Source organism: Xenopus laevis, chromosome 3S, assembly GCF_017654675.1.
Source record: "Xenopus laevis strain J_2021 chromosome 3S, Xenopus_laevis_v10.1, whole genome shotgun sequence".
NCBI classification, from domain to species: Eukaryota; Metazoa; Chordata; class Amphibia; order Anura; family Pipidae; genus Xenopus; species Xenopus laevis.
This window is the reverse complement of record NC_054376.1, coordinates 110,976,302-111,003,600: the sequence shown is the minus strand read 5'-3', so window position 1 is coordinate 111,003,600 and position 27,299 is coordinate 110,976,302. Positions and strand designations below refer to the sequence as shown.

The 27,299-nt window shown below is 38.9% G+C and overlaps 1 protein-coding gene across 3 annotated transcripts in view; it reads right to left on the bottom strand.

The window, feature by feature from the left end:
* fnip1.S (folliculin interacting protein 1 S homeolog) overlaps positions 1-27,299 on the bottom strand; it is an 85,058-nt gene that overhangs the window by 8,493 nt on the left and 49,266 nt on the right. For 2 of the 3 annotated variants that reach the window (XM_018256200.2, XM_041588748.1), the window contains exons 7-14: positions 20,536-20,619; positions 17,951-18,022; positions 16,694-16,829; positions 15,365-15,566; positions 14,626-14,711; positions 6,882-7,028; positions 4,192-4,361; positions 387-1,779 (exon numbers count right to left, since the gene is read on the bottom strand). In XM_018256200.2, coding sequence (XP_018111689.1) covers positions 387-1,779; positions 4,192-4,361; positions 6,882-7,028; positions 14,626-14,711; positions 15,365-15,566; positions 16,694-16,829; positions 17,951-18,022; positions 20,536-20,619 — 2,290 coding nt within the window. The remainder of the gene's footprint in view (positions 1-386; positions 1,780-4,191; positions 4,362-6,881; positions 7,029-14,625; positions 14,712-15,364; positions 15,567-16,693; positions 16,830-17,950; positions 18,023-20,535; positions 20,620-27,299) is intronic. The other variant, XM_018256201.2, reaches the window with a different exon arrangement.

The window sequence follows — 27,299 nt, the reverse complement described above, 5'->3', positions numbered from 1 at the left end:
TCATTTTTTTTAATTAAAACTCTGTTCTGTTTGTCCCCTGAAATGCAGAACGAAGGCCACCGTCAAAGGTTTAACACACATCAGAAAACAAAACCTTTTTTTGAGAGTTAAATGTTCATTTATATATGTTTTAAGCTGCTAATCTTTTCTTTCAAGCCCCCGACGCATCTTCCATTGAAAACGATTTTCTTGTTCATAGGATAATCAGCTGTTGAAACTACACATCTAACAAAGCTTTTAAAACAGTTTTCCTGCCATATTTTGACACAAGCACACACGTATGTCTAGGCAGAGAAACTGTAAAGAAATGCAAATAAAGGGCAGGTTAGGTAAAGCAACAATGCAATAGTGTCAGAAAAAGAGGTCACTGTATTTCTACTACTTACCCAGGAAAATCCATTTCTTCTTCTTCCATCCAATCTTCTTGCTCTGGACCATAATAATTAATAGTGGGCCTGAGAAGCTCATGGCTTGTGTCTTCACTCTCACTATCACCCAAAGCACTGTCTGAACTCTCATTCCTTGGAATGTCCCAGTCAGCTCCAGATGCAGCTTTCATTTCAGAGTCTTTATCCCCATGGGGGACAGATACAGAGACTTTGTCTCTTTGGTCCTGCTCAGCAGAGCACTTTTTACATAAATTCACATGAATAGAAGTCAGTAAATGACAGTCTGTGTTCTTTTCCTTACAAAGGCTGTTCGGAGTTCCTAAACTACTGTCACTGTCAGATCTGTTTTTGATCTCCTCATTTGGAATATCATCGATAATCTTTGCTTCAATAGACCCATCCTCAGAAAAATACTCATCAAACATCTCTGGATGAAAACATTTCCAGTTCTGAGCTTTGCCCGCAGCTCTGAGGAGCTTTTCCCTAGATGCCCCACCAGTTTTTTGGTCCTCAGTCACCTGTCTCCTTTCACTATTTTGCTCAACAATTGTCCTGTCCTCTTGCCCTGGTTTAAGGTAGTGCTTGCTAATTTGATCGGCTACAGTTTGGCTTTTAATTTCTATATCTGAGTCAGGTGACATAGAATCACCAATCAAAAACGTCACCTTGTTCAATAGATGGCCAGAACTGCAAGGCATTGCTGCTGATTGGGTCTTATCGGGAGGCTTTTTCTCTACAGATATTTCATTAGTCTGTATTCCTTTGACCGAGTCGATAAATTCCTCACCCTTCTCCACATTACAGTCTGGCTCAAGGCCTGTTACTGCCATAGCATTTTTATCTATGGCAGCTGATCCTGTGTTAATTACTCTCTCTATCTTTGTATCTAAGGGAGTAAGTGATTTATCTTTGTACAGTTTAGCATAAGCAGTTTCTTCTCGGTAAGTGGCTGTAGAAATAGAATAACTCCCTTTTAAAGCAGTTTCCTTTAAATCTTTGTTTGCGTTATGGGCATCGTTGTTTTCCTTACTGGCTTCATCTTTATTTTGCTGGTCAGTAAGCGGACCCTGGCAACACTGGCACCTATTTCCAAGGGGTTTGGCTTCATCCGGATCTGAAGTCAACAAGCAGCCCTTGTTTTTGTGCATTGTAATCAGGACATAATCCGATTCCTCCACCTCTCCTTTCTCTAGCATGGTAGTAATGACTGTACCAGGCATGACGATAGCCTCATCCTCTCCACTTTCCAAAAGATGAGTCTCCTGAAGTTCAGAGCACCTGATGAAGTACGTGAGGAAATAGAGCAGCCTCTGTACAAGGTCTTGTCGCTTCCCAATAACTACAGTCCGAGAAAGCCGAACAGGAGATCCTATAGCTCCATATAAGTCTCCTGCAATAAAAGATATGCTCGTGCTTAATAACCTGTTCATGTAAATAAACAATACTAATACAGACACATTACCTGTGCATGTAAGTAAACTCTACTGTGAAATGGGCCCAATAAATTACATATTTAGAGGGTGGATACTTCTCAGGAGTGAGCTGAAAGTCTTTCTAATACATAAAAATCAGTGTACAATAACTCTAAAAGCTTATAGAAAAAAAACACTAGCAAAGAAGGTTAAAGGGATAATGTTTTTTTCAAAACGCATCAGTTAATAGTGCTGTATCAGCAGAATTCTGCACTGAAATCGGTTTCTCAAAAGAGCAAACAGATTTTTTTTTATATTTAATTTTGAATTCTGACATGGGGCTAGACATATTGTCAGTTTCCCAGCTGCACCCAGTCATATGACTTGTGCTCTGATAAACTTCATTCACTCTTTACTGCAAGTTGGAATAATATCACCCCCTCATCCCCCCCCAGCAGCCTAACAAAAGAACAATGAGAAGGTAACCAGATAGCAGCTCCCTAACAGAAGATAACAGCTGCCTGGTAGATCTAAGAACAACACTCAATAGTAAAAATCCAGGTCACATTGTGACACATATAGTTACATAGAGTAGGAGAAACAACAGCCTTCCAGAAAGCAGTTCCATCCTAAAGTGCTGGCTCTTTCTGAAAGCACATGACCAGGCAAAATGACCTGGGATGGCTGCCCACACAGCAATATTAAATCTAAAAAAAATACACTTGCTGGTTCAGGAATGAAATTTAATATTGTAAAGTGAATTATTTGCAGTGTGAACAGTGTAATTTAGAAATAAAAAATACATCATAACAATCATGACAGAATCCCTTTAAGGTTTTGAGAACGACAATTTTGTCACATAAAAGATGCGGCTACAGAATTGCTTACAGTATTTTTTTATTGAATTATGTCTACTAAGACAAATTGTTTGTAGTTTATGGGATCAAAATACATTGGCGAAAATAAAAATGTTTATTTTGTGAAATGGACAAAGTTACCTATAAAGTGTAAGCAAAGATTTCATGCTCTCACAGTTGCCATCCAACAGCAGAGGGCAGCATAGCTCAGTTAATGAAACAATCCACCACCCTTATGTCTAGGAATATAATCTTTGCAAAGCAATACACAGAGTGCCGTGTTAATAGATTTTATTACAAATCTGACACTTTAAACGTATGACTGAAAAAGTATACAGATTTTTCTCTGTTGTGAAGTAAAGTAACAGTTACTGGAATTATCCAAATAATCCAAATTTCTGGTGTATTCTGTCATGGTGATTCAGTAATAAGGGGCAGATTTATTAAGGTTGGAATGATAAATTCGAATTTGAATTTTCAAGTTGGATTTTTGGTCAAAATTCACAAATTTAAGTTGGGAATAATCCAAACTCGAATTCAAATTTATCATACCTGGCCCCTGGGAACAACTCGGATTCCATACTATGCCACCTAAAACCTGCCGAGTTGATGTAGAAGTCAATGGCAGTGGTCCAATGACCCACTTGTTAATAGCCTTCCTGACATCCAAGTTTTTTTCGGAGAGAAATATACCCCTAAATATTAGAACAGTAGGCCAAGGGGCAGATTCCCTAAAGGGCAAAGTGATTAATGCTAGCAAAAACCTGCAAGCGTGACGCCATTTCGGAACTTTGTCGATTTCCTAAGGGGCACAGGCGTCACTTCGCTAGTGAAGGAGATAGACGCTAGCGTTGCTTCGCACTCCAACGCCAGGCGAACTTTGGCTTTTGCGAATGGACATTACTCCGCAAATTCACTAAAATGTGGATTTTACTGAACGTTACCTCATTCGCCAAACTTGCCTTCCCCAGCTCAGACCAGGCGAAGTGCAATGGAGAGCATAGGACAAAAAGGTGCAAAAGGTGCGAAAAACGCTGGCATCTTTATTTTTTTTCTGATAGCCTGCAAAGGTCCGTAAAATTCTTTTTGGGTGACCGGGTTCCCCCCTCCATTTTCTAACATATGGAACATATACAGTGGGCTCATGTGTAGGGCATTATAACAACTCTATTTTCTTTATTAAGGTTCCCTGGACTTGTGTAATGTTATTAGCTGCAACATATACTTCCATTCAACGTAATCATTTCTCCCCGTATGCAAATCAGGCATGCAATCGCATCTTCGCTTTGATTGCTGAAGTAACACAAGCTAAAATTCTCCCTGGACGCAACTTCACACTTTGTGAAGTGTTCCGATGGCGAATTTTCGCCGGTTAGGGAATGTTCCCCCAAGTGTACACTAAGGTCACAGGCTAATAATTAATTTAGTAGACTTTTGTACAGCAGAATTCAACCAGAATGTGTTCAACGCATTCACAGAAATCCTACACTGACCCTTATTAATGAGGGCATTAGCTTTTATTTCCCAGCTTACCTAGTTGTGCCCATAAAGGGTTATAGGGGTGAGTCTTTGCCAGCATGTCCACACTCTGAGATGAATGCTTCTCAAGAAAAATCTTTATGGGGGGCTGACCATTTGGCATGACAGTCGGAACCCAAGCCAAATGGTTTGTGAGGACAGCCGTGAGCAGAGCTGGTAGAAACCTGAAATAATAAATAAACAGACCGATATATTACCTCTCCCTTTCATGGTGCAAATAAAAGCAGTACATAAAAAATTTGCTGTTGCTTTGCGGTGGTTCTGCAGTACGGTAGTTACAATTTTCCTGCTAGCAATATCCATAAACATTTCCATGTCCATTCAGAAAATTCATATTACTGCACAGATCCGTACACACATTAATGGATACATATCCTTTAATAAACAACTGCTTATATAGCATTTATTTTATCTTATGCAAATAGTGACGTACAAAGGGTTTAATTTTTAAAAGGGGACCTTCGCCTAAACAATGTAAAAAATTGTACAATGAAAGAAAATGCGATTCTGATGTATTGAAATTTATCTTCACCTTTCTTTTTTCTGCTTCACCTGACTCTTGAAACACAAGCCCTGCAGAGACAGGTACTGGCTCGGATGGATACTATTTTCAATAGCAGTAATAGTTACAAATAAAAGTTCACATTTAAAATTTGTAATCAATCTACAATGGGGGCAGATTTATCAAGGGACTAAGTAGAAAAAGCTTAGAAATTCGACCATCGAATTGGAATACTTCGACTTCGAATATCGCAGTTTTTTTACATCGAATTTGGCCATTTGTGGTCGAAGTAAAATCGTTCGATCGAACGATGAAATCCTTAGAATCAAACGATTTAAAGGATTTCATCCATTGATCGAACGATTTTTCTTCGACTTCAAAAAACTTCGAAAAATGCTCTAGAAGGTCCCCATAGGCTAACATAGCACTTCGGCAGGTTTAATTTGGCGAAGTATTGAAGTCTAAGTTTTATAAAGAGACAGTACTTCGATTATCGAATGATCGAATAGTCAAAGTATTTTTGACTTGAAATTTTTATTCAATGGTCGAAGTATCCAAAAAATTACTTTGAATTTCGAATTTTTTTACTTCGAAAATTCCCTCGAATTCATTACGAACCTTGATAAATCTGCCAAAGTGTTTAGAATTACGAAGTGCTCCTTTAAGGTAAAATAAATACCTGCTACTGAACATATTTCTACTTTAGTATTTGCTGGACAAATATGTTTAGCAAGAAACATATAGTTTACATGTGTACAGGTATGGGATCAGTTATCTAGAAACCCGTTATCCAGAAAGCTATGAATTACGGAATGGCTGTCTCCCGTTGACTCCATTATAATGAAATAATCCAAATTTTTTAAAATGATTTCCTTTTTCTCTGTACTTGAGCCAAACTAAAGTATAATGAATCCTTATTGGAAGCAAAATCTGCTTATTGGGCTTATTTAATGTTTACATGATTTTCTAATAGGCTTAAAGGGCATGTAAAGTCTAAAATAGAATAAGGCTAGAAATGCTGTATTTTGTATACTAAATATAAACATGAGTTTACAGCACCACTAGCCTAATCAAACAAATAATTTATGCTTTCAATGTTGGCTACAGGGGGTCACCACCTTTTAACTTTGTTAAACATCTTTGCAAGACTAAGACTGTGCACATGCTCAGTGTGGTCTGGGCTGCTTAGGGATCATCATAAACAAAGCTGCTTGAGTTCTGCATGGCTGGGAAGTAAGGCGGGGGCTCCCCCTGCTGTACATAAGTATGATTGTTTCCCTGCTCAGCAGTTAGGGACCATCTGACAATTCCTATCCACAGCAGTAAATGAAGGGAGAATTTCACTGCATACAGTCAGGTTTGTTATAAAAACGGTACACATTTTTTATATTGGAGATAGGTTTCTATTTCATTAAAGAAAGTAAAAATGGGATTTTATTTTTTTGCCTTTACATGCCCTTTAAGGGATAAAAAGAACAAATTGTAGTTGCTTCCTATTTGGTGATTTTAGCTCAGTTTGTCAATATTTAGCCAAGAGACACCCTGGGCTATATTCCGTAGTATTTAGTAGTCTTAATTGCAGGATTACATGTTGAAAATTGCTATGCAAAATTAAATGGATGGGAATAGTAGAAAAACGTAAGCCTACTTGAAAATCATGTAAACATTAAATAAACCCAATAGGCTGGTTTTGCTTTGAGTAAGGATTAATTTGTTTGGATCAAGTACAAGATGCTGTTTTATAATTACAGAGAAAAATCATTGTTAAATGTGGGTTATTTTGTGCCCTTCGAATCGAATATGACAGGAATTTTCGTGTTGGAACCATTTGATCGAATATTAGACATTCAAAATTTTTCTTAACTAACCTCCCAGTAGAATTTTGAGTATATTTGATTTAAAAAAAAATTCACATGAATTAGAAATTCCTTTGATAAAAGGGCCTCCTAGTCGCTAATTTATTGAATGAGCCCTATAACCCTTCGCTGTTCTTCTAAGAGCAGATGTTTTGGGTGAAATCCACCGGCTAAACCTTTTTTTTTTTAAACAAATTTTTCCTTTTAAAGTTTTTGGAAGGGGCCATGCTACAGATTTATGTAGCACTGTCCATTTTTACACATGAATACGTATAGATATCACTTAGCTATATGAACAAGTATAAAAGTATACAAGATTTACTCACTGGTTTTTTGAAGCATGTTCCATCAGGAAGACAAATTCCTTCATGAAGCGCTGGCAAAGGTTGTTTTTCTCTGGCACCCCGGACATCATGGTTAACCAGACAGGCTCTGGGATCCTTGGCATTGTGTACAGATTGCATATTGTTGTTCTGGACAATACAAGAACATACATGCAGATCTGTATTAATGCAATGTTTTAATAAATAATAGGTTACTTAGCACGCAAGGCATAGCCAATGTAAATCTCACAATAAATATGGCTGTGGTTTTAATCTTGCCACAAACAGAAGAAACCACTTGCAAAGGGCTCTGCCACTTATTCCCAGTACAATAAACTAACATGACTAGATGAGAGGGCTTCCTGAACTGGAGGCTTATTATTAGAGTCTTCATGGAAGTGTTGGACTGGAGACCCATGAGCCTACCAGAGATCCTAACTTTCAGGGTCCTGCCAACCTACCCCTACCCTGGTAATGACATCTAGTTTTTTAAAAAAGTCAAGAGGGCAGAACAAATCCAAAATACGCTGGTTAAAAAAAACATGCAAAAAGGTAAAAGTCAAGGGGCAGATTTATCAAGGGTCGAATTGAAAATTTGAATTCGAAATTAAAATTTTCGAATTTTTTTTTATGGTCAAAACTTTCAAATTCGACTAGGGAGTTATTCAAATCCAATTAGAGTTCTCAGAGGCGTCCACAGAAAATTTTCCACGGGGGGGCATGAGGGAACACTTTTTAGGACATTGTCAGGGGAAATCGATATCCTGCATGCGCTGTCCTAAGCCAGAGGAATGCGACATAGCAAGCTTTTTTACCCATCCTCAAAGGCAGACGTCATACCTCGCTCCTCCCTCCTCAGCCATTCGTCCTGGGTCTTCACTCCTCCCTCCTCAGTCATCCGTCCTGGGTTCTCGCTTCTCCATCCTCAGCTGTCAGCTCTTGCTTCTCACGCGCCCTGATTATAGTTACTTGTCCTTAGCCGTTTTTTTTTTTTTAACCTTCCGTTTTTTTTTTTCACGTGATGCCATTTCTTTTAGCCAATAGGCGTTCCTGAGGAGTGCGGAGCATGAGCTGGCGGCTGAGGAGTGAGAAGCAAGGACCCAGGACGGATGGCTGAGTAGGGAGGAGTGAGGAGTAAGAGCTGATGGCTGAGGATGGAGGAGTAAGAGCTGACGGCTGAGGAGGGAGAAGCAAGGACCCAGGACGGATGGCTGAGTAGGGAGGAGGGAGAAGTGAGGAGTAAGAGCTGATGGCTGAGGAGGGTGGAGTAAGAGCGGACGGCTGAGGAGGAAGGAGCGAGGACCCAGGACAGAGGTGTGATGTCTGGCTTTGAGGAAGGGTGAGTGAAAAAGCAGTCAACATTGCATTCCTCTAGCAAAGGAGATTGCATACAGGACATCTATTTCACCTGAGGATGTCCAAAAATGCGATCCCAGGGTCTCCCCCCGCTCACTCCTCCTCCTTCACACAATGAAGGTGCGTCCGGGGGGGGGGGGGACGCACATGAGAGTTCTTATATAAAATTTTAACTAAATTTTCGAAATGCATCATACTCTAGCCCTGTAAGAACTCTAATTCAACTATTTGCCACTTAAAACCTGCCAAATTGCTGTCTAAGTCAATGGGAGAGATCCAGGGATCCATTTGGAGTTGTTTAAAGCTTTCTTGACATTATGACTATGAAGATTTTCATTGATCCAGGTCATGGTATATCTAGTATAGGTAAATCTAAAAACAACTGGACTTGCTGAGTAAACATTCAAGTTTTTTTCGGAGAAAAAAGTTGTATCGAGTTTTCAAAATTCGAATCGAATTCAAATTAGAGTTGGATCGATTAAATTCATCCGAGTTAAAAAAAAAAAAAAATCGATTTTTTTTAAAATAAATTTTGAGTGGTCAAATTTTGACTTTATGGGTGTTACGGGGAGTTTTTAAAAGCTCAAATGAATTCGAAATTCGATCTTTGATAAGTGTGCCTTTAAGTTTCTCTTCTATATTCAGTTTTCTTGAAACAATATGGAAGACGTCTGTGCTTCTATTGCATTGTTCTGTAAATTAAGAAGCAGCAGTGCAGAGAATACAAAGGTAGACAGATACAAAGTAAATAACAGAGATGACTTTTTAACTTTACATACAACATTTACTGAAATTCACCAACATTAAAACCGTCAAATGTAATCAGTGCTTCCAAATTACGTTAAGATTCATTATCCGGAATCCCCAGGTCCTGCGCATTCAGGATAACAGGTCCCATACCTGTATGTTGATTTGAATTCAGCTAGTAGATTTCCCACATACTGCTTTAGCACATGAAGAGTGTCTGAGGCCCTTGTTGTCTGAAGGTGCTAAAATATGTCTGTAAATCTTGTGACACATTATTTACTATTCTAGTAACCCCTGGCTGAATCTGTGGGCGATAGTGTTTCCTCCAAGAGAGATCAGATTCCCTTGGCTGCTCTCCAGCAGACATGTGATTGTAATAAAGGGAACCCTCCACAACAGAAGGGAGTGTATAAATGGTGCACTTTATTCAAGTTTGCTGGGAAAAAAATTAAGAAAAAAAACCCCATAAACTATAAAAGTGTGAGTCTGTACAGGTATGAGTCCAGTTAATCAGAATGCTTGTGACCTTGGGTTTTCTGGATAACGGATCGTTCCTTAATTTCATATCTTAAAGGAGAAGAAAAGCTACCAAAGCAGTTTATTGCCAATAGATAAGCCACAATAGTGCAAGCTATAACACTATTTATTTTGCAGAATGCTTTACCATACCTGAGTAAACATCTCTAGAAGCTCCCTCTGTTTGTTTAGGATAGCAGCTGCCATATTATCTTGGTGTGACATCACTTCCTGCCTGAGTCTCTCCTTGCTCTATGCTCAGATTACAGCAGGGAGGGGAGGAGGGAGGGGAAATGGGATGGGGAGAGGAGCAAACTGAGCATGCTCAAGCCCTAGCTTTAGAGGTTTAAGCTAAAAACAGGAAGTCTGATACAGAAGCCCATGTGTACACAATAGAAGGAAAACAATTCTTTGTTTCTTTTGACAGAGGACTCAGCGCAGCATTAGTTTGAGGGTTTACTGGTGTATTTATACAGATCTTCTGATAAAGCTTACTTAATTTCAGCCTTTCTTCTCCTTTAAGTATACTATAAAATCATGTAAACATTGAATAAACCCAATAGGCTGGTTTTGCTTCCACTAAGGATTAATTATATCTTAGTTTGGATTAAGTACAAGGTACTTTTTAGTATTACAGAGAAAAAAGAAATTATCTTTAAAATATTGGATTATTCTAATAAAATGGGAGATGGCCTTTCTGGATAACAGTTTCCTCATCTAATATTACTTAATATCTCTTGTATATTTTTTCACAGCATTAATTCAAAATGTGTTTAATTGTTTAATGTTGGAAAAAGAAACAAACTACAAACCTAAATAGGTTGTGTATTCAGTTCCCACACTTATCAATATACAGTTAGACCCATAAATCTTTGGACAGAGACAAATTATTTCTAATTTTGGTTCTCTACATTGCCACAATGACTTTTAAATGAAACAACTCAGATGCAGTTGAACTGCAGACTTTCAGCTTTAATTCAGTGGGTTGAACAAAAAGATTGCACAAAAATGTGAGGAACTAAAGCTTTTCTTTTTTTAACACAATCACTTTTATTTCAGGGGCTCAAAATGAATTGGACAAATTAAAAACTGAAAATAAAATGTTCATCTCGAATACTTGGTTGAAACCCCTTTGCTGGCAATGACAGCCTGAAGTCTTGAACTCATGGACATCACCAGATTCTGGGTTTCCTCCTTTTTAATGCTCTGCCAGGCCTTTACTGTAGTGGCTTTCAGTTGCTGTTTGTTTGTGGGCCTTTCTGTCTGAAGTTTAGTCTTCAACAAGTGAAATGCAGCTCAATTTGGTTCAGATCAGGTGACTGACTTGGCCATTCAAGAATATTCCACTTCTTTGCTTTAATAAACTCCTGGGTTGCGTTGGCTGTATGTTTTGGGTCATTATGAAACACCTCCCAATCAATGTGACTGCATTTAGCTGGATTTGAGCAGACAGTGTCTCTGAACACCTCAGAATTCATTCTTGTGCTTCTGTCCTGTGTCACATCATCTGGTAACTCCTGACTTCTACACAAGTCAGTCCCATTGCATGCTGGGTATTTGTAGTCTTACATTATACTTGGCAATGGACAAAATGTTAAACAAAAACTACATTACCCAACATGTATTGGGAGACACAGGCTTGGCACATTAGAACAAGAAAAAAACTTTGACTGGTTTCCAAAGTACAAACCAGAACCGCCAAACTCATAAGAGCACCTGCCTGCATTCATACTCCTCTTTAGAAACATTATTACTGGTAAATTCCACGTGGAAATATTATTGCTAAGGCAGAATATGCCCCAGAATTTTGGCAATGCCTGTTTAGGGCATTTCTTGGTGTGCATAATATCAGGGCCAGCTGCATTTGACCTTACATAAGGATATCAGCCAGAGCAGTAAAGGTAGCATGAGATTTCTATTTATTTGCTGCGGTTCATAAATGAATCTGGTTTAAATTTAGTGGGAGATTAGAAGAAACAGGACCCCCTAGCCTGACACTTGCCAACACATATGAGTGTAAAGTTAAGCAGTGGACTTTGTGCACCTGCTCCGCTCAGACTGTATCGTCGGATTTGTTTTTCATCCTTTTTAGAATAGTTCAGACATAAAGGCAATTAGAGTATTAACATGAGTCAGTTACGCCTAGACAATTCTGAAACATTCTTCTACCACCTTCATTAAATAATGTGGCAGTTTTAGCTGTAATTCTTAATACCCTTGATGTGGTGACTTTACATTAATGTCTAACCTGCCCCAAATACGGCTGCTATTTATTTTTCTAAAGCTAATGTTACAGCTGGGGTTTTCTACGCTGGTGGGAATATGCCCTAAACCACCCATGTGTCCTGTGTATACATTAAGGGGGTTATTTACTAAACTCTGAATGCAAAAAACACGAAAAATTTGTGATTTATTTTTATATAAAATCTGACTTTTAAAAAATCATGAATTTTTCAAAATGTATTAAACCCTGAGGATGATAAAGTCTGAATCTGAAAATCCGGCATCTCAGACCTGTCGAGGTTGCATATACTGTAAGTCAATGGGAGAAGTCCCAATGATTTTTTTGATGTAAACTGGGTTTTGTGCAATACCCCAAAGTTTTTGGAATTTTCTGGTGAAAATTTCAAAACAATTGTGAAAGTCAGGTGAATAAAATCCGAAAATTTTCAGTGTAATAATAAATAAGCGAAAAAAACCTGATGGTTTGATCAGAGTTTGTAGTAGAAAATATTGAGGTAAATTTGGACTTATATGATAAATAACCCCCTAAGAGGCAGATTTATCAAGGGTCGAATTGAGAATTCGAATTTTCGTTTTTTTTTTTAACGTCAAAACTCTCAAATTCAACTAGGAAGTTATTCAAATTTGATTTGAGTTCTTAACAAAAAATCGAATTTGATTTTCGAGACTAATTAGTCTTGGTGGGTTTTTTTCGTGGTATATGAACAAATTTTTTAACATTTTTTTTTGATGTTACTGGTCCTTTAAAAATGACAAGCTCATTTTAATGTTAGACAAACCCAAATAAATCAAATTACCGAGAGGCAGATTTATTAAGGGTCGAAGTAAAAATTCGATTCGAATTTTAGATTTTTTTTTTGGTCAAAACTCTCTAATTCGAATTGTGAATTATCCAAATTCATTTGAGTTTTAATTTGAATTCCAAGATTTATCATGCCCTTTAAGAACTCCATTACGACTATTTGCCACCTAAAACCTGCCAAATTTGGGTTTAAGTCAATGGGAGAGGTCCAGGGATCAATTTGGAGTTGTTTGCAGCCATCCGGACATCTTTGACCTTTGATAAATGTGCCTCTTAAGGAAAAATAGTAATTTCGACTTTGTTCTTGGTCTCAAAATTAACACTCAAATTTGAATCCCCAAATTCAAATGTAAATAACAGTTCTAATTCGAATATTGGCCACCTAAAACCTGCCAGGTTCATTTACAAGTCAATGGCAGAGGTCCATTGAACCATTTGAATATTTTAATTGCCTTCCAGACATTCAAGATTTTTTCAGAGGGAAAACTCCATTCAAATTCAATTTTAATTTTTGGGTCGGGACTATTCGATCGAATATTAGACATTCAATTTTTTTCTTACATATTGCATTATTTGATCTTCACTGAACTTGTTTCTTATACTTATTCTATTTCAACTGATAAAGTCTCATATTGCTGAGATACTAAGTTCATATAATACAGGTAAAGACTACGCAAGTAAATCCGATTCCTGCTTCAATAAAAAGAGAAGACTATAAAAACTGCACAGAAATGCAAGGCAGAAGGTGGCAATGAAGAAATGATTCAGAATCACATGCACATGGGAAAGTTACTTACATTGCAAAACCACTTGATCTCATGATTTACCCACACGCTGAAATTGCTGCCGCTCAAGCAAAATGAATCCAGTATAAAGGATCACATGACTCTCAAAGTCAGAATAAATAAGAATACAAAGTTTTAGCTCCCACTGAAAAAGCCTAAAAAATGCCTTCCTTTTCTTAATATTAAATTCAGCAAAATATCTGTTTTTTGTGAAAGTATTTTAGAAAATTGATATCCATTATGGTTAGTTTTTCTATTTGTGCTATTACAGGTATGGGACCTGGGGTTTTCCAGATAACTGATCTTTCCATTATTTGGATCTTCAAACCTAAGCCTACTAGAAAATCATGTTAACATTAAATAAACCCAATAGGCTGGTTTTGCTTCCAATAAGGATTAATTATATCTTAGTTGGGATCAAGTACAACATAATGTTTTATTATTAAAAGAAAAAAGAAAATCATTTTTAAAAATTTGAATTATTTGGATAAAATGGAGTCTATGGGAGACAGCCTTTCTGTCATTCGGAGCTTTCTGGATAATGGGTTTCCGGATAACAGATCCCATACCTGTACTGAAATCATACTAAGTAATACCAGTATAATACTAGTACAGATATTATAATAATACTGAAAAATGTACAACGCTTTATGTAAAAGTTGGAGTACAGTAGATTCCCTATTTTCTTTTTTTTTTCTATTTGTTTAAAAAAAACGATTTAATTTCTTGCATATAGGTGGTGATTGGTACAAGTAGAACTAAATGTATCAATGACACGACTGTGTTACAAAGGAGATTACTTGTATCAGAAACCTCTTTAAATATTTCATTTCACAAACTAAAAATTAGGGGTGCACCGAATCCAGGATTCGGCCTTTTACAGCAGGATTTGTATTTGGCTGAATCCTTCTGCCTGGCCGAACCAAATCCTAATTTGCATATGCAAATTAGGGACAGGGAGGGAAATCGCATGACTTTGTCACAAAACAAGGAAGTAAAAAATGTTTTCCTCTTCCTACGCCTTATTTGCAGATGCAAATTAGGATTTGGATTTGGTTCGGGATTCGTCAGAATCTTTTGCTAAGGAATCTGGGGGTTCGGCTGAATCCAAAATAGTGGATTCGATGCATCCCTACTAAAAACACAGACTTATTCCAAGAACTATATCTGGGTATGTTATGTAACCCACTAAGAGCAAAAGCAACACAAAACAGTCAAACAAGAGATGTGTTTGTTAGCAATATAAGTGTTTATGCTGACCACAATTCCTGATGTAAATGAGAGTCCCAGAACTCACCTGAAATCATTTAGGGCATCTACAATTTTGTTGTATGCTAAACTTCTCTGGCTTGGGTCTGCAGATCTGCGGCTCATTTTCATGGCCTTTAAACAAAAAAGTAAACTAGATTAAAACATTGTGAAATATCAGTACACTGAAAAAAGCTACATATTTTACCTGGCAGTATTGTAACCAATGACATATTAATAAAATGGCTAATTAGTCAATAAATTAAATGGGTCCCTATAGATCCACAGCCCCCCAGCAGTTGCAGGGTATGCTTTCTATATAGTTAAACCCCGATATTTAGAAGAAAATCTATGGCTTTACTAGAAAATGTATGGATGTAGACCTTCTGGTAATAAAAAAAGTGGCAGAAATAAAGAATTTAGAAATACATGGAAATTCTAAGCTTGAGCCTTGCACATCTAAGGGTCAGGCCACACAGGGCGTTTTCGGGAGATTTGGTCGCCTGTCGACTAATTGCCTCGTTTTTGTGGCGACCAATCACCCCAAACGCCTTTCCTGACTCTGCGCCGGATAAAATGAAAAAACGCTGGCGCTAATCACACGCGGCGGTTCATTTTCCGAAGTTGCCTCACGAGGAAACTTCGGACGACTTTGGTAAAACGAATCGCCGTGTGTGACATTAAAAGCAGAATCGACATTCAGTAACCTTCTGTAATCAATCAAATCCAATCTCATGGTGAAAAGCTGACTCAGTCCTAATTTACAATTTAATAATAATTAGAGGTACCTGCTCTATTGCACATTTGAGTTTGTTCATATGGCTCTCAAAAAGTGGGAAATGGGAGAAGAAAAATTCATGGAACTTGTTGTTTTCGTCCTCATCTTTGGACAGCGAAAATATAACTCCAATGGCAATTTTCTTTTTTCGAGCAATTCCCAGATTAGGTCCACAGCTGTCATCAGACATATTGAAACTTTCTTCTATTGACCTGTGAAAATACAGATTTTTTTTTTGGGTGGAAAAGTAACTTTTACATGAGTGGACACAATACCTCACAGTAAAACACCTAGGGGGTTATTTATTAAAGTCCGAATTTTTAGCGCAATTTTTTTTTGTGATTTATTATGCATAGAAGAGTCTGAATCCGAAAATCTGGCATCTCAGACCTGCTGAGGTTGTATAGAAATGTATGGGAGAATTCCCGAAGAAATCCTAATCTGCGCTGGGTTTTGTTCAAAAATCCTATTTCGTGGTTTTCAGGCAAAAACGATTTTCATGATTTTTGTTTTTTTCCGAACTGGAATTTTCAGGAACAATGATTAATAAATAAGAGGAAATAACCTGTACAGATTTGGTCGGAGTATATTTCAGAAAATTAGATAATTCCGATTTTGTTAAATCCCCCAAGTAAATTAAAACAAAAAAAACAGTATTTTAGGCCAATTTATCCTGACTCTAGCAACCAGCCAGCAGGTAGAATGTACTGGTCAACTGTTCAAAAGCAAACATCTTATTGGTTGCTATGGGCTTCTGCTCCTGGTCAAAGTTAGTGCTATTTATTACATATGGAGGTTTGTGTAATAAAAGGAACAAAGTTTGCGTGGGTGCAGTGACCCCTACAAACCAATGAGATGTTTGCCTTTAAATAGGGGACTAGTAAATGCTACCTGCTGATTGGTTGCTACAGGTGATAAGAACTGCAGCAAAATTGACTTCTTATCGCATATTTTTTCACTATTTTCTTATGTTTAAGCCTACGATTAAGTGCCAAATGGCACGAAATGCATAAGGCTACGTTTTAATTCATTTTGTGGCCTATATTAGTTCTCAGTTCTTTTTCAAGCCTATTTTGTGGGATCTGTGTGTGCCTGCCATTTTTGCTTTTATTTCACATCTACATCTGACTTATGATACAGAGATTCAATTTACAGGGAAAAGGATAATAGATCCCATCCCTGCACTGAGTAACTATATAACTTTTCAAAGAGTGGTCATAGAAAGATTTGTCCTTCCATGGGTAACCGAGTACCGTATCACCTCTTTGTTGAACTCGTATTCTTACCTTGTCATCTAAGTAGGTCACTACAAAAATGGCAGCCACCATAAAATACCTACCATCTGGGAAAGACTCCATTCTCCAGACTTGTAGTTTGACTACGACGCCAGCGGCGTTGGTAACTACTGGCACAGCTGCTGTTAAGGGAGGAGCTTGGCGAAGGAAATGGCGTTATAAGAAGGCTGCTGAGGGAAGCTAATTTAGAGAGAGAGAGAGAGAGAGAGAGAATGCAGTCAGTTATTTCAGGTATTATTCCCAACATGTGTCCTAGTGTTGTACAGGTATAGGATCCCTTAATCGGAAACCCGATATCCAGAAAGCTCCGAATTACGGAATGGCTGTCTCCCATAGACTCCATTTTATCCAAATAATCCAAATTTTTAAAAATTATTTCCTTTTTCTCTGTAATAATAAAACAGTAGCTTGTACTTGATCCCAACTAAGATATAATTAATCCTTATTGTAAGCAAAACCAGCCTATTGGGTTTATTTGATGTTTAAATGAATTTCTAGTAGACTTAAGGCATGAAGACCCAAATTACGGAAAGATCCGTTATCCGGAAAACCCCAGGTCCCGAGCATTCTGGATAACAGGTCCCATACCTGTACAATAAGAATACAGGGCCTTATTTATAAAAGGAAATCGCTCCAGTGATATAGTACAAAGATGCATGTTGTACTTGTTTGGATATGAGGAACTAGGCCTTGTCAGGTAAAAGCTACAGTCAAGAGTGGAATTCAATAATTAATTACTGGCTACTTCAATCAGCAATTGCAATTGCTCTGCACAACTTGCAGTTATTAATTTGCACCATATCATGCCCGGAGTTTGGATATAACCTGTATGCTGAAAATGTGTACATTTACCCCCTATAGGAAATAGAGAAAGGGATAAAGAGATATTTATATATTCTCCCCTAGCTCTTATTTCCTGCCTGTGTTAGGGCCAATTCATGTTCCACTAGTGTAAGCTTCTGAGTCCTGCATTGGGTCGGCTACCTGCTGAATACCCACAAAGTGGATGTGGTTTCAGGCAAAAAGTCCCCGATTCCTTGACGGTGTGGGCAATCCGCAGGTAACCCGGCTGGGTACCAAACAAAGGTGCGGGCTTGATCCCTCCCACCCTTGTGGTTTTTCCAGTTTTAAATTTTTTTGGGAAGACTTGGTCACTTCCGGGCAAATGTGACGTCGCTTCTGGTTTCGCGTGTCCCCTGGGTCGGAAGGTTAGTTGGTCTATTGCAGGTCGGGTAGCGGAAACATGCATTCCTTTTGAGAATAAAATCGCTTCCATTACTGTAGCCATTAGTAAACCTCACCGGATCTTGCTATGCCACTGTCTCGGTCATCATTGATTCCTCTGCCAGGCATGTCCATAGGATTGCTGTGGACTAGAGTAAAAGGGAAAAAAAATGAGTGTACAGAATAAACCGTGCAACATAATTACCCGGTGCGTGCCTATTTTATCTTCTGCTTACTTTGTGAAAGTTATCATTTTCAGTGGAGCACAAATCATGTAATCTCAATAACTGGAGTTTTGGAATTGTCATGCAAACCAACCACCAAAAGCTATTCCCTGCTGAACAAGGACTTTAATTGAATTTAATGTTAATTTTTTATGCATTTGAAACGGCCATCTTCATGAAATTAAAAAAAAAACCCAAGGGCATATTATATAATAAGTCTTATTTAGGTTAAGAAAAAAAACTTGATTAGAAATTATGCTGCTGGCAAAACAAAGTTTGAAGTCTGTATCTTATGTTTTACATTTGTTAAGGAAAGAAAGCTTGTTCAGCAGGGATTTAGCAGGGATTTTAATATCTGAAATGACAGGTTATGTGCTTGTGTGTGAATCAGAACTACCAAATACAGTATTCTACAAGCATGCATTTTTCTTCTGATAGTTGCGCTCAGCTCTGGAAATAAGTTTCTGTTCTACTCTCCCTAGGCTACTAAATCACAAGGAAATATCCACCTAGCTCACAGCTAAACAAGCGGCTTTCACCCCTTTTAACATGTAATCATTTATGAATTTTGTGAAGAAAAAGGGTTTGCAAACACTGTAAAAAAAAAAAAAAAAAAAACTAGGGTGGCGTGTAGAGTTTAAAAATTGAAACATATGAAAACTCCAGAGCTGCTTCTTTCAGCAAATCTTGTTGAACATTTACTGGTGAACAAAGCGTAAACAAAACACTTTTTATTTCTGCTTCAAAACTCACATACTTTTAATGGAGACTTTGTCATTCTATTAACAGACCTGACTGATATTGCATAGGAGAAACCTATTCTATTTTCAGGCTAATGTGAATTATTTCGTGTATTATTAAACTAAAGAGTTCCAAACATCATCTATGGAATACTGTGCTTGTGTCGTAAGGGATATCAGCATCTCTAGGCAGGTTAGTGACTGCTGCTTATTATCAGCCTCAGTATAAGAGGGTAAATCTTGCCTTATTCTTTTGAATCGTCCCATATTACTGTGGCCTTCAGTATTCTTACTCCAAAATTCATTGCTGTCTTGGAGAAGGTTAGAACTGCTAAGAGAGATTTTTGTGCTATGATGTTACAAGCCTGGGTCCCATTTCTGACTGTTTAGCTTAAGGCAAGTCGACCAATCATGCTTCAAGCACAGAAATAGGGGGGTATTTATTAAAACTCAAATTTTTCTCACTATATAGAATAAAAAAAAATTCAACCAAACACCCCAACCAGAATGCCCTTAATTTACCAATGAATCCGAACTAAAAAGGGACGTGCGGGGAAAAGTCTCAACAAAATTGTGCATCAAAGTTGTGCGTCAAATCGTGCCAATTTTTCAATTTGTACAATGGTTCAAAAACCAGCCCAAAACTCTTGAAGATCATGAAGGCAACATCTTCCAATTGTTAAAAATACCATCTGCCATTGACTTTTGACCATTTACGTGATTTCGACATGATTTCGACAGTATTTTCGGATTCGGATTTTTAGCAGCTTTGGAACATAATAAATCTCGAAAAATTTTAGCTTTTTTTTCCCCTCTAAAAATTCTAGTTTTTCCCCTTGAAAAACTTGACCAGAAAAATTTCAGGTTTAATAAAGACTATAAGCTCTACATAGCAGCAGCCGTGTCTAATAAATAAATGTAAAAGGGTGCGTGCAACTACCAGGGCTATATACGAATAAAACTAAATATATATTGTAAGGGGAAAAAAATCATCACATTAACATTACACAACAATGTTATTCATTGTTAACAATGTTAAAGGAGAAGGAAAGCTACCGACGCAGTTTATCGCCAATAGATAAGCTACAATAATGCAAGCTATAACACTATGTTTATTCTGCAGAACGCTTTACCATACATATAGAGCAGAATCTCTCTGTTTATTTAGGATAGCAGCTGCCATATTTGCTCGGTGTGACATCACTTCCTGACTGAGTCTCTCCCTGCTCACTTAGCTCTGGGCTCAGATTACAGCAGGGAGGGGAGGAGAGAGGGGGGAAAAGGGAGGGGGAGAGGGAGAGAGGAGCAATCTGAGCATGCTCAAGCCCTAGCCCTGGAGGTTTATTCTGAAAACAGGAAGTCTGATACAGAAGCCCATGTGTACACAGTAGAAGGAAAAAAAAAGCTGTGTTTCTTTTGACAGAGGACTCAGAGCAGCATTACTTTGAGGGTTTACTGATGTATTTATAGAGACCTTTCTGATAAAGCTTACTTAATTTTAACTTTCTATCTCCTTTAACAATAACATTCATTTAAAAAAAAAAAAAAAAAACCTTCCAGGACAAAAACAATTCACCCATAGGTTGGATCCCTCGTTTAATTTTCTTAATCGTCTTACTTCCAAAGCTGAGCTCTAAAGAGGTCATGCATTTGTGTATACACCCGCACACACACTACACTAAGCCTAACACAGCACACCTGCAAAGAAAGAGGCACTCCTGATCAGACGGAGCGGGCCCTGCTCTGAGAATGCCCGCCTGGGGCTGCAAAGCTGAGACAGACCTACATGTTGAGGTGTAAAATATACAGGTAAAACAATAAAGGTTAGCAGAACAAAATATAGTCTGAAGGAGCAATAAACCGTGGAGAAAAAATGGGTTACAAGTAGCAGAAATCTCTAACATTACTTGCTTTAAGGGATTCTGTCATGATTTTTGTGATGCATTTTTTTATTTCTAAATTACAAGGTTTACATTGCAAATAATTCACTCTACAATATAAAATTTAATTCCTAAACCAAGTGTATTTTTTTAGTTGTAATATTGGTGTGGAGGCACCATCTTCAGGTCATTTTGCCTGGTCATGTGCTTTCAGAAAGAGCCAGCACTTTAGGATGGAACTGTTTCCTGGCAGGCTGTTGTTTCTCCTACTTAATGTAACTGAATGTGTTGCAGGGAGACCTGGATTATATTACTGAGTGCTGTTCTTATCTCTACCAGGCAGCTGCTATCTCGTTACCTTCCCATTTTTCTGTTAGGCTGCTGGGGGGAGGGAGGGGGTGATATCACTCCAACTTGCAGTACAGCAGTAAAGAGTGACTGAAGTTAATCAGAGCACATGTCACGTGACTGGGGGCAGCTGGGAAACTGACAATATGTCTAGCCCCATGTCAGATTTCAAAATTAAATATAAAAAAAAAATCTGTTTGCTCTTTTGAGAAACGGATTCAGTGCAGAAGTCTGCTGGAGTAGCACTATTAACTGATGCATTTTGAAAAAAATACATTTTTTTCCATGACAGTATCCCTTTAAGAAAGGTAGAAAGGCTATTGTTTCTCTCAGATGCAGTAAAGTTTTTTTTTTTTACACATGTACATATGAATGCTTAGCAGTTTGCCATAGCTCTGTAGTTGGATACTATATACTACTGCCATTTTGTCCCATACATTTATATAGAATAACAACCAAATCATTCTTCAAATTGAAGTATAAAAAGAAATATTATTATAACATCACTTGCCTAATAACTGTTGAAGTCTGAAATTGGGTTAATAAAAACCAATGACTAAAAAGATGCCCTCATATATTTTGCCATCTGCGCTGGAAAACATTTAGCACAGGCAAAAGACACCCCATGTGCCCATGCCCTTTACAGTTAAATACAGTAAAACCTCGATATTAAGTAGGGATGCATTGAATCCACTTTTTTGGATTCGGCCAAACCCCTGAATCCTTCGTGAAAGATTCGGCCGAATACAGAACTGAATCTGAATACTAATTTGCATATGCTAATTAGTTTTAAAACAAAAAGTCAAGCGATTTTCCTCGTTGTCCCTAATTTGCATATGCAAATTAGGATTCGGTTCGGCCGGGCAGAAGGATTGGGCCGAATCTGAATCCTGCTGAAAAAGGACAAATCCCAAACCGAATCCTGGATTCTGTGCATCCCTAATTTTAAGTACCCCAATTTTAAGTTTTCCTGCATTTTACATTTTTTATTTGTGGTCCCACCAATTTATAATGCATTTCAATGGGTGCATTTCCTTGATTTTAGGTAATGTTTTCCTGGATTTCACATCAAAATTTTGTCCTGATGTATCCAAAAACTGTTTTTTTTTTTTTTTTAAATACTAACCAGATATTTTGTCATGGTTCTGCCTGTAAATGGTCAATTCCAATTAGTCTGCCCCTTATACAGTCCTGCACCAATCACTTATTGCTTTAGGCTGTGTATGTGACGGACAGAGTCTTGCACATGCCCCCCATAGTGTAACATTGGGGGGCATGCTTAAAACTTGTTCTTAACACAGTAAATATTGTATCTAAAAGTGAAACTGACTCCTGTGCTTATATCCTTTCAGTACTTGAAGAAAAAGTTACTTTAACACATTTCCCTGATTTTACATTTTCCCAGATTTTACAGGTTCTACTGTATATAAGAGGTCATTCACTACTGCAAGCGCAGTGAGCAAAGTGCAATTTTGAGCAATAATTGTCAGGTTTTTTTCCAATAATGCACTTTTTTCACCTCAAAATTCCAGTGTTGTTGAGCTGGCAAGGGTTAGCCACGCCTGATACGATTGCAATTGTTTTGTCAAGATTAAATAAAAATTAAATTACATTTTGGGCAAAGGCAGCTGCTCCTGCGGTTCTACATGGCCCCTGCATTTTATTCTATTTAATTATATTTAAAATAACATAATAAATAATGGCGTGTGCCATCCATTTAAATGAGCTATCCTCTGAGGCCTTCTGAATTCAACAAGGAAAAGAAATAATGCACAAACAATGATTGTCTTGTTTATTTTTTTCTTAGGCAAGGCCAAATTTTTTGATAGCGAACAATAAAAAAACTATCAGTAAAAAAAACATAGTATGTAAACACATTATTTAGCCTTCTTCTAAAATATTGGCATGAATATAAAATAAACCTGACCCACAAATCCTGCAAGCCCATTGTATAATAAAGAATACTGGAATTCGCCAAGGAGTTCCATGACCACATAAAAGACCACAGGGTGACTATATACATCAATTTTTCTTTTAATAAGACCATAACCAAAGGCAGTTTTGGTAAAGTCTCATTGGAAACTGAACTGCTAATCACTAAATGTTTTTAAATGTGCACTAACAGAAAACTATACCCCCAAAATGAACCTTACCAAACTAACTATATATATATATTTTTTTTTTTTTTTTTTTTTTTTTTAAAGTAAATCTTGTCCTTTTACATCTCTTGCCTTGAACCACCATTTTGTGATGGTCTGTGTGCTGCCTCAGAGATCACCTGACCAGAAATACTGCAGCTCTAACTGTAACAGGAAGAAGTGTGGAAGCAAAAGACACAACTCTGTCTGTTAATTGGCTCATGTGACCTAACAAGTATGGTTTGTTTGTGTGCACAGTGAATCATATGATCCCTGGAGGCGGCCCTTATTTTTTAAAATGGCATTTTTCTTTTTAGGATTACCCAATGGCACATACTACTAGAAAAGATTATTATTATGAAAATGGTTTGTTTATATGAAGCAGGATTTTACATATGAGCGGTTTTATGCAATATCTTTTTTTAGAGACCTACATTGTTTGGGGGGTATAGTTTTCCTTTAATTAAATACACATGTAGCGCTATAGTAAACTGCCTCTTATATAGCAGTTATAGCTACTTTCCTTTGTGGACTCTCACCACAGATGAGCTCTCTTTCTCTGGGGCAAGCCCTCGCAACGAGGTGGAGGAAGGATGTAATGCAACTGTAACTCGGTGCAATAGCACAATGATGGGCGCCAGTAGTTCTTTAACCGTAAACCAAAAGAATATTTATTGAACAATAGAGCATGAAGATGATCAGTACAATTATCCACAATGGAGCATCAAATACCACAGCAGCATTAAAGGAGCTTATACTCACAGCACGCATAGGCTGAATCCCCACAGGCCAGGGAATAACAGCAGAGAGTAGTTGCAACAGGTGTGGGTATTAATATATCTTCAGTACTCAGGAACTCCTGGTTGCTCTTAGGGGAAACCTACCATCCCTAATCTCAACACTTTAGTCCCTCTCTGGGTCAGTATTACCCGGGAATCTTAATCCCACTAATCTCCTCGTAGGAGCCTTGAGCTGCTCAACTAGTTAACCTCTCTATCACTCCTAGAGTGATCTATGAACAAGTATAGCTATCTACTTACTAGGATGCTGGGCTCTAGGGTCAGCACTACCCATTCCCTTCCAGCCTGCTTGGTTGGGCTAAAGTAATGGACCTAGAGCACATGGCTCCTAAACCTTTTATACTCTGGCACAGCGCCACTCAGGTCACCGTGTGAATTGCAAGGGTTACATAAGACAGGAGCACAATACCCCTCCCAACTGTATTTTAGGACCCACTTAGGTATCCAAATAGCTAGGGATGGGCCTGTCAATAAAGTGTAAGGGTGTCTAAGATTTTCACATCCCTACATTCTCCCCCTGGTGAATTCCTTCCGTCCCGGCAAGGAACCTTCAAAGAATCAATACTGAAAATATAGCAGTTAAGGCACATCATGCAAGAAACCTTTTCAAAGAACACATTGCATTACTACACCATTACCTTATAACCTCTTCGGGGTAACTCTCCTGAGTAAACCCAGGTACAATGGCATAACTGAAAGAAAACATATCAATAGCACAGTTTCCTTCATGAACAGGTAAACTTTTATTGGTACACCTATAAAAGAACACAAGTTAGAAATACTGCAGTTCAAACACAATCAGTATTCTAGTCCATCAAACATTCGAACCCACAATCCTTTTTGAAAATGCACTTAGGAGAAATTGGATGAACCTACCAACGGACAGGTATTACCTAAAACAGTCCTTGGGCATAACTCCAACTGAAGTAAAACGAAAAACAATCTTCCCCTGTAGAAAGTTCAGTACCTTGAAGGGACAGGAAAATAGGCAGATAGCTCAAAAAAAATAGCTACAAACAAACTCCCAATGGAGTATCAGCAGATTAAATCATGTGAAGAAATCTTGCCTTGGTATCTTCATAGGGGATGTAGTATTTGGGATGGGGTTTGTCCACCCACTGTCCATCTCCCAAATAGACTTCCAAGTTGAAGTACTTGGTGGGGTTATACTTGCCACAGCTTTTCACGGCATTCTTTAAAATGGTGCGGCCATACCACCATTCCCTTTCTATGGAACGCAGATACTGCCAATCCTTCTCTCTCCTCACTTTGTCAGGATTGGTAAGGCAACTGTGGTGCATCTTTTCTTTGCGGAGAATCTCATCTATGAGCCAATTTTCATAAGATGCCGCCACCTTCTCATACACCCACAGTGGTGCATAGGGCATGAAATATCCCCAAGTTCTATGAACATGAAAATTTATCACCCTCTGTACTCTGGATACAGAGGTGAATACATTGGGGTCTGCCCGTCCTGGCAGCACCCAAAAATCTTTTTCCTCCTCAGGGCCAATGATGGGAGGTGCAGTGAAGCTGGAAGGTCTCTCTATAGAAGGTGTTGGCTCAGACACGGCTTCGGGAGTTTCCTCTTCATATTCTTCCCATCCAGGGGCTCTTTTGAGGATGGAGTCATCAGCAACAACAGGAATGATAGCAACCAGTCCTTCCTCCCTCTCTAGGGATATCTTACCCCACTCGTGATGGTACAACTCCGACACGTGAATGCTCTCTCCTGGCTCACTAAGAGTTTGAAACACGGTCACCTTGGGGCACACATTCTTTGTTGGCTCACTAGCCACAGATCGTCGGCTCTGACATCTGACCTGAGCCGGAAGGTCCAATGTGGAAACTCCATCACTGTCCACACTGGCAGAGATCCACTTTTCTAACAGGTCCTCCTCATCCTCCAGGATTGGAGGATCTCGGATGGTTGGTGCAACAGGCGCAATAGTCCCCAACCTGCCAAAAGAAAACTTCCTCCATTCCACATCAGAACTAAGGACTGGAAGTGGTGCAGGAACAGCTAGGGCTGTATAGACAGTCACTGTTAAATCCCCATGAGGTCCCATGCCACTGAGCAATACTTTGCGGGGCAAAGGATCATCTTTGGGGCAAATCGTCACAAGAGGCTCCTGGTCAGTTCCAACATTCTCCTCTGCTGAGGCATGGAACAATTCAGGATTTGAATTCACCTCCCACGAAACATCAGACTCAGCATAGCTAGATATGAACGGCTGAAACATTTCCTCCTCTGAGGATACAAGAGCAGCTTCAGGCCTGCAAGCTGCATCAGGCTCTAACACGTGCCACACCCCTTCTGGAAAGTTCTCTTGGGGTGTGCCAGGGACCCAACAGTCAGGATCCTCAACTGTTAGTAAGGGATCCAAATCTCCCCCTGGTACATCTGAAACTGGGGAAGACACTTTAAGAGGCAAAAGCGCAGGACACGCCAGAATATTTTGTTCACCCTCGGACTTTAGCAAGGGGGTAGTAGGAGTCACATCAGCCGCCCGGCAAGACGGCACTCTTTCGTGACCCGCAGTGGCGATCACAAGTTCCTCTCCCCCTGGTAGAATCAGATCAGTCTGCGAAGCACAATCGCACATGAGCTTAACCTCACTGAGTTTTAAGGCCGGCACTGTTGCAGACACTGAGACAGACTCGGGCATAAACACAAAGTCCATAGCAGGCTCAGGGACCGGTGTAGGGACAGGCTCTGGAGCGGAGTCGGAGACAAGCTTGGGTGCAGCTCCAGATATGGGGCCCGCAGCCGCTGACACCCCGGGGGCACCCTCTATCTCGTTGTAGATGAGAATAGTTTTGCCGCTCACCTTGTCCCGTATCCGGTCCACCAAGGGGGATTGATCAGCCCGCTTGAATGGTCCCATCCACAGATGAGCTTCACACTGGAAACAAACACTCTCCGGATCTTCCAAGGCGTCGGGTGCTTCCAAGTCGCACACTCCACAGCCCGGAATCATGGTTCCCCATTCACTTGGGGTAAAGGTTCCTTGGTATATATATTGCCACTCAGCCTCCACCCGGATAGGAACGGAATCAGCTCTCGCTCGAGGGGGCAAAGACTCCATGGGCAACTCTGGAACACCGGGTTCGGAAATCGGCTCCATAACAGAATTCAGGTCCCGGTCTACTAGCTCCGAAGATCCTAGCAGCATGAACGGCAAACAGGATATCCCAGCCAAGCTATCTTTTAAATTAGGACGTCGCGACATCTCCTCAATAACGCCTCTTAGAGGTGAGTGAGCACGCCCCTTATTTCTTCGCGGGCTTTCCGA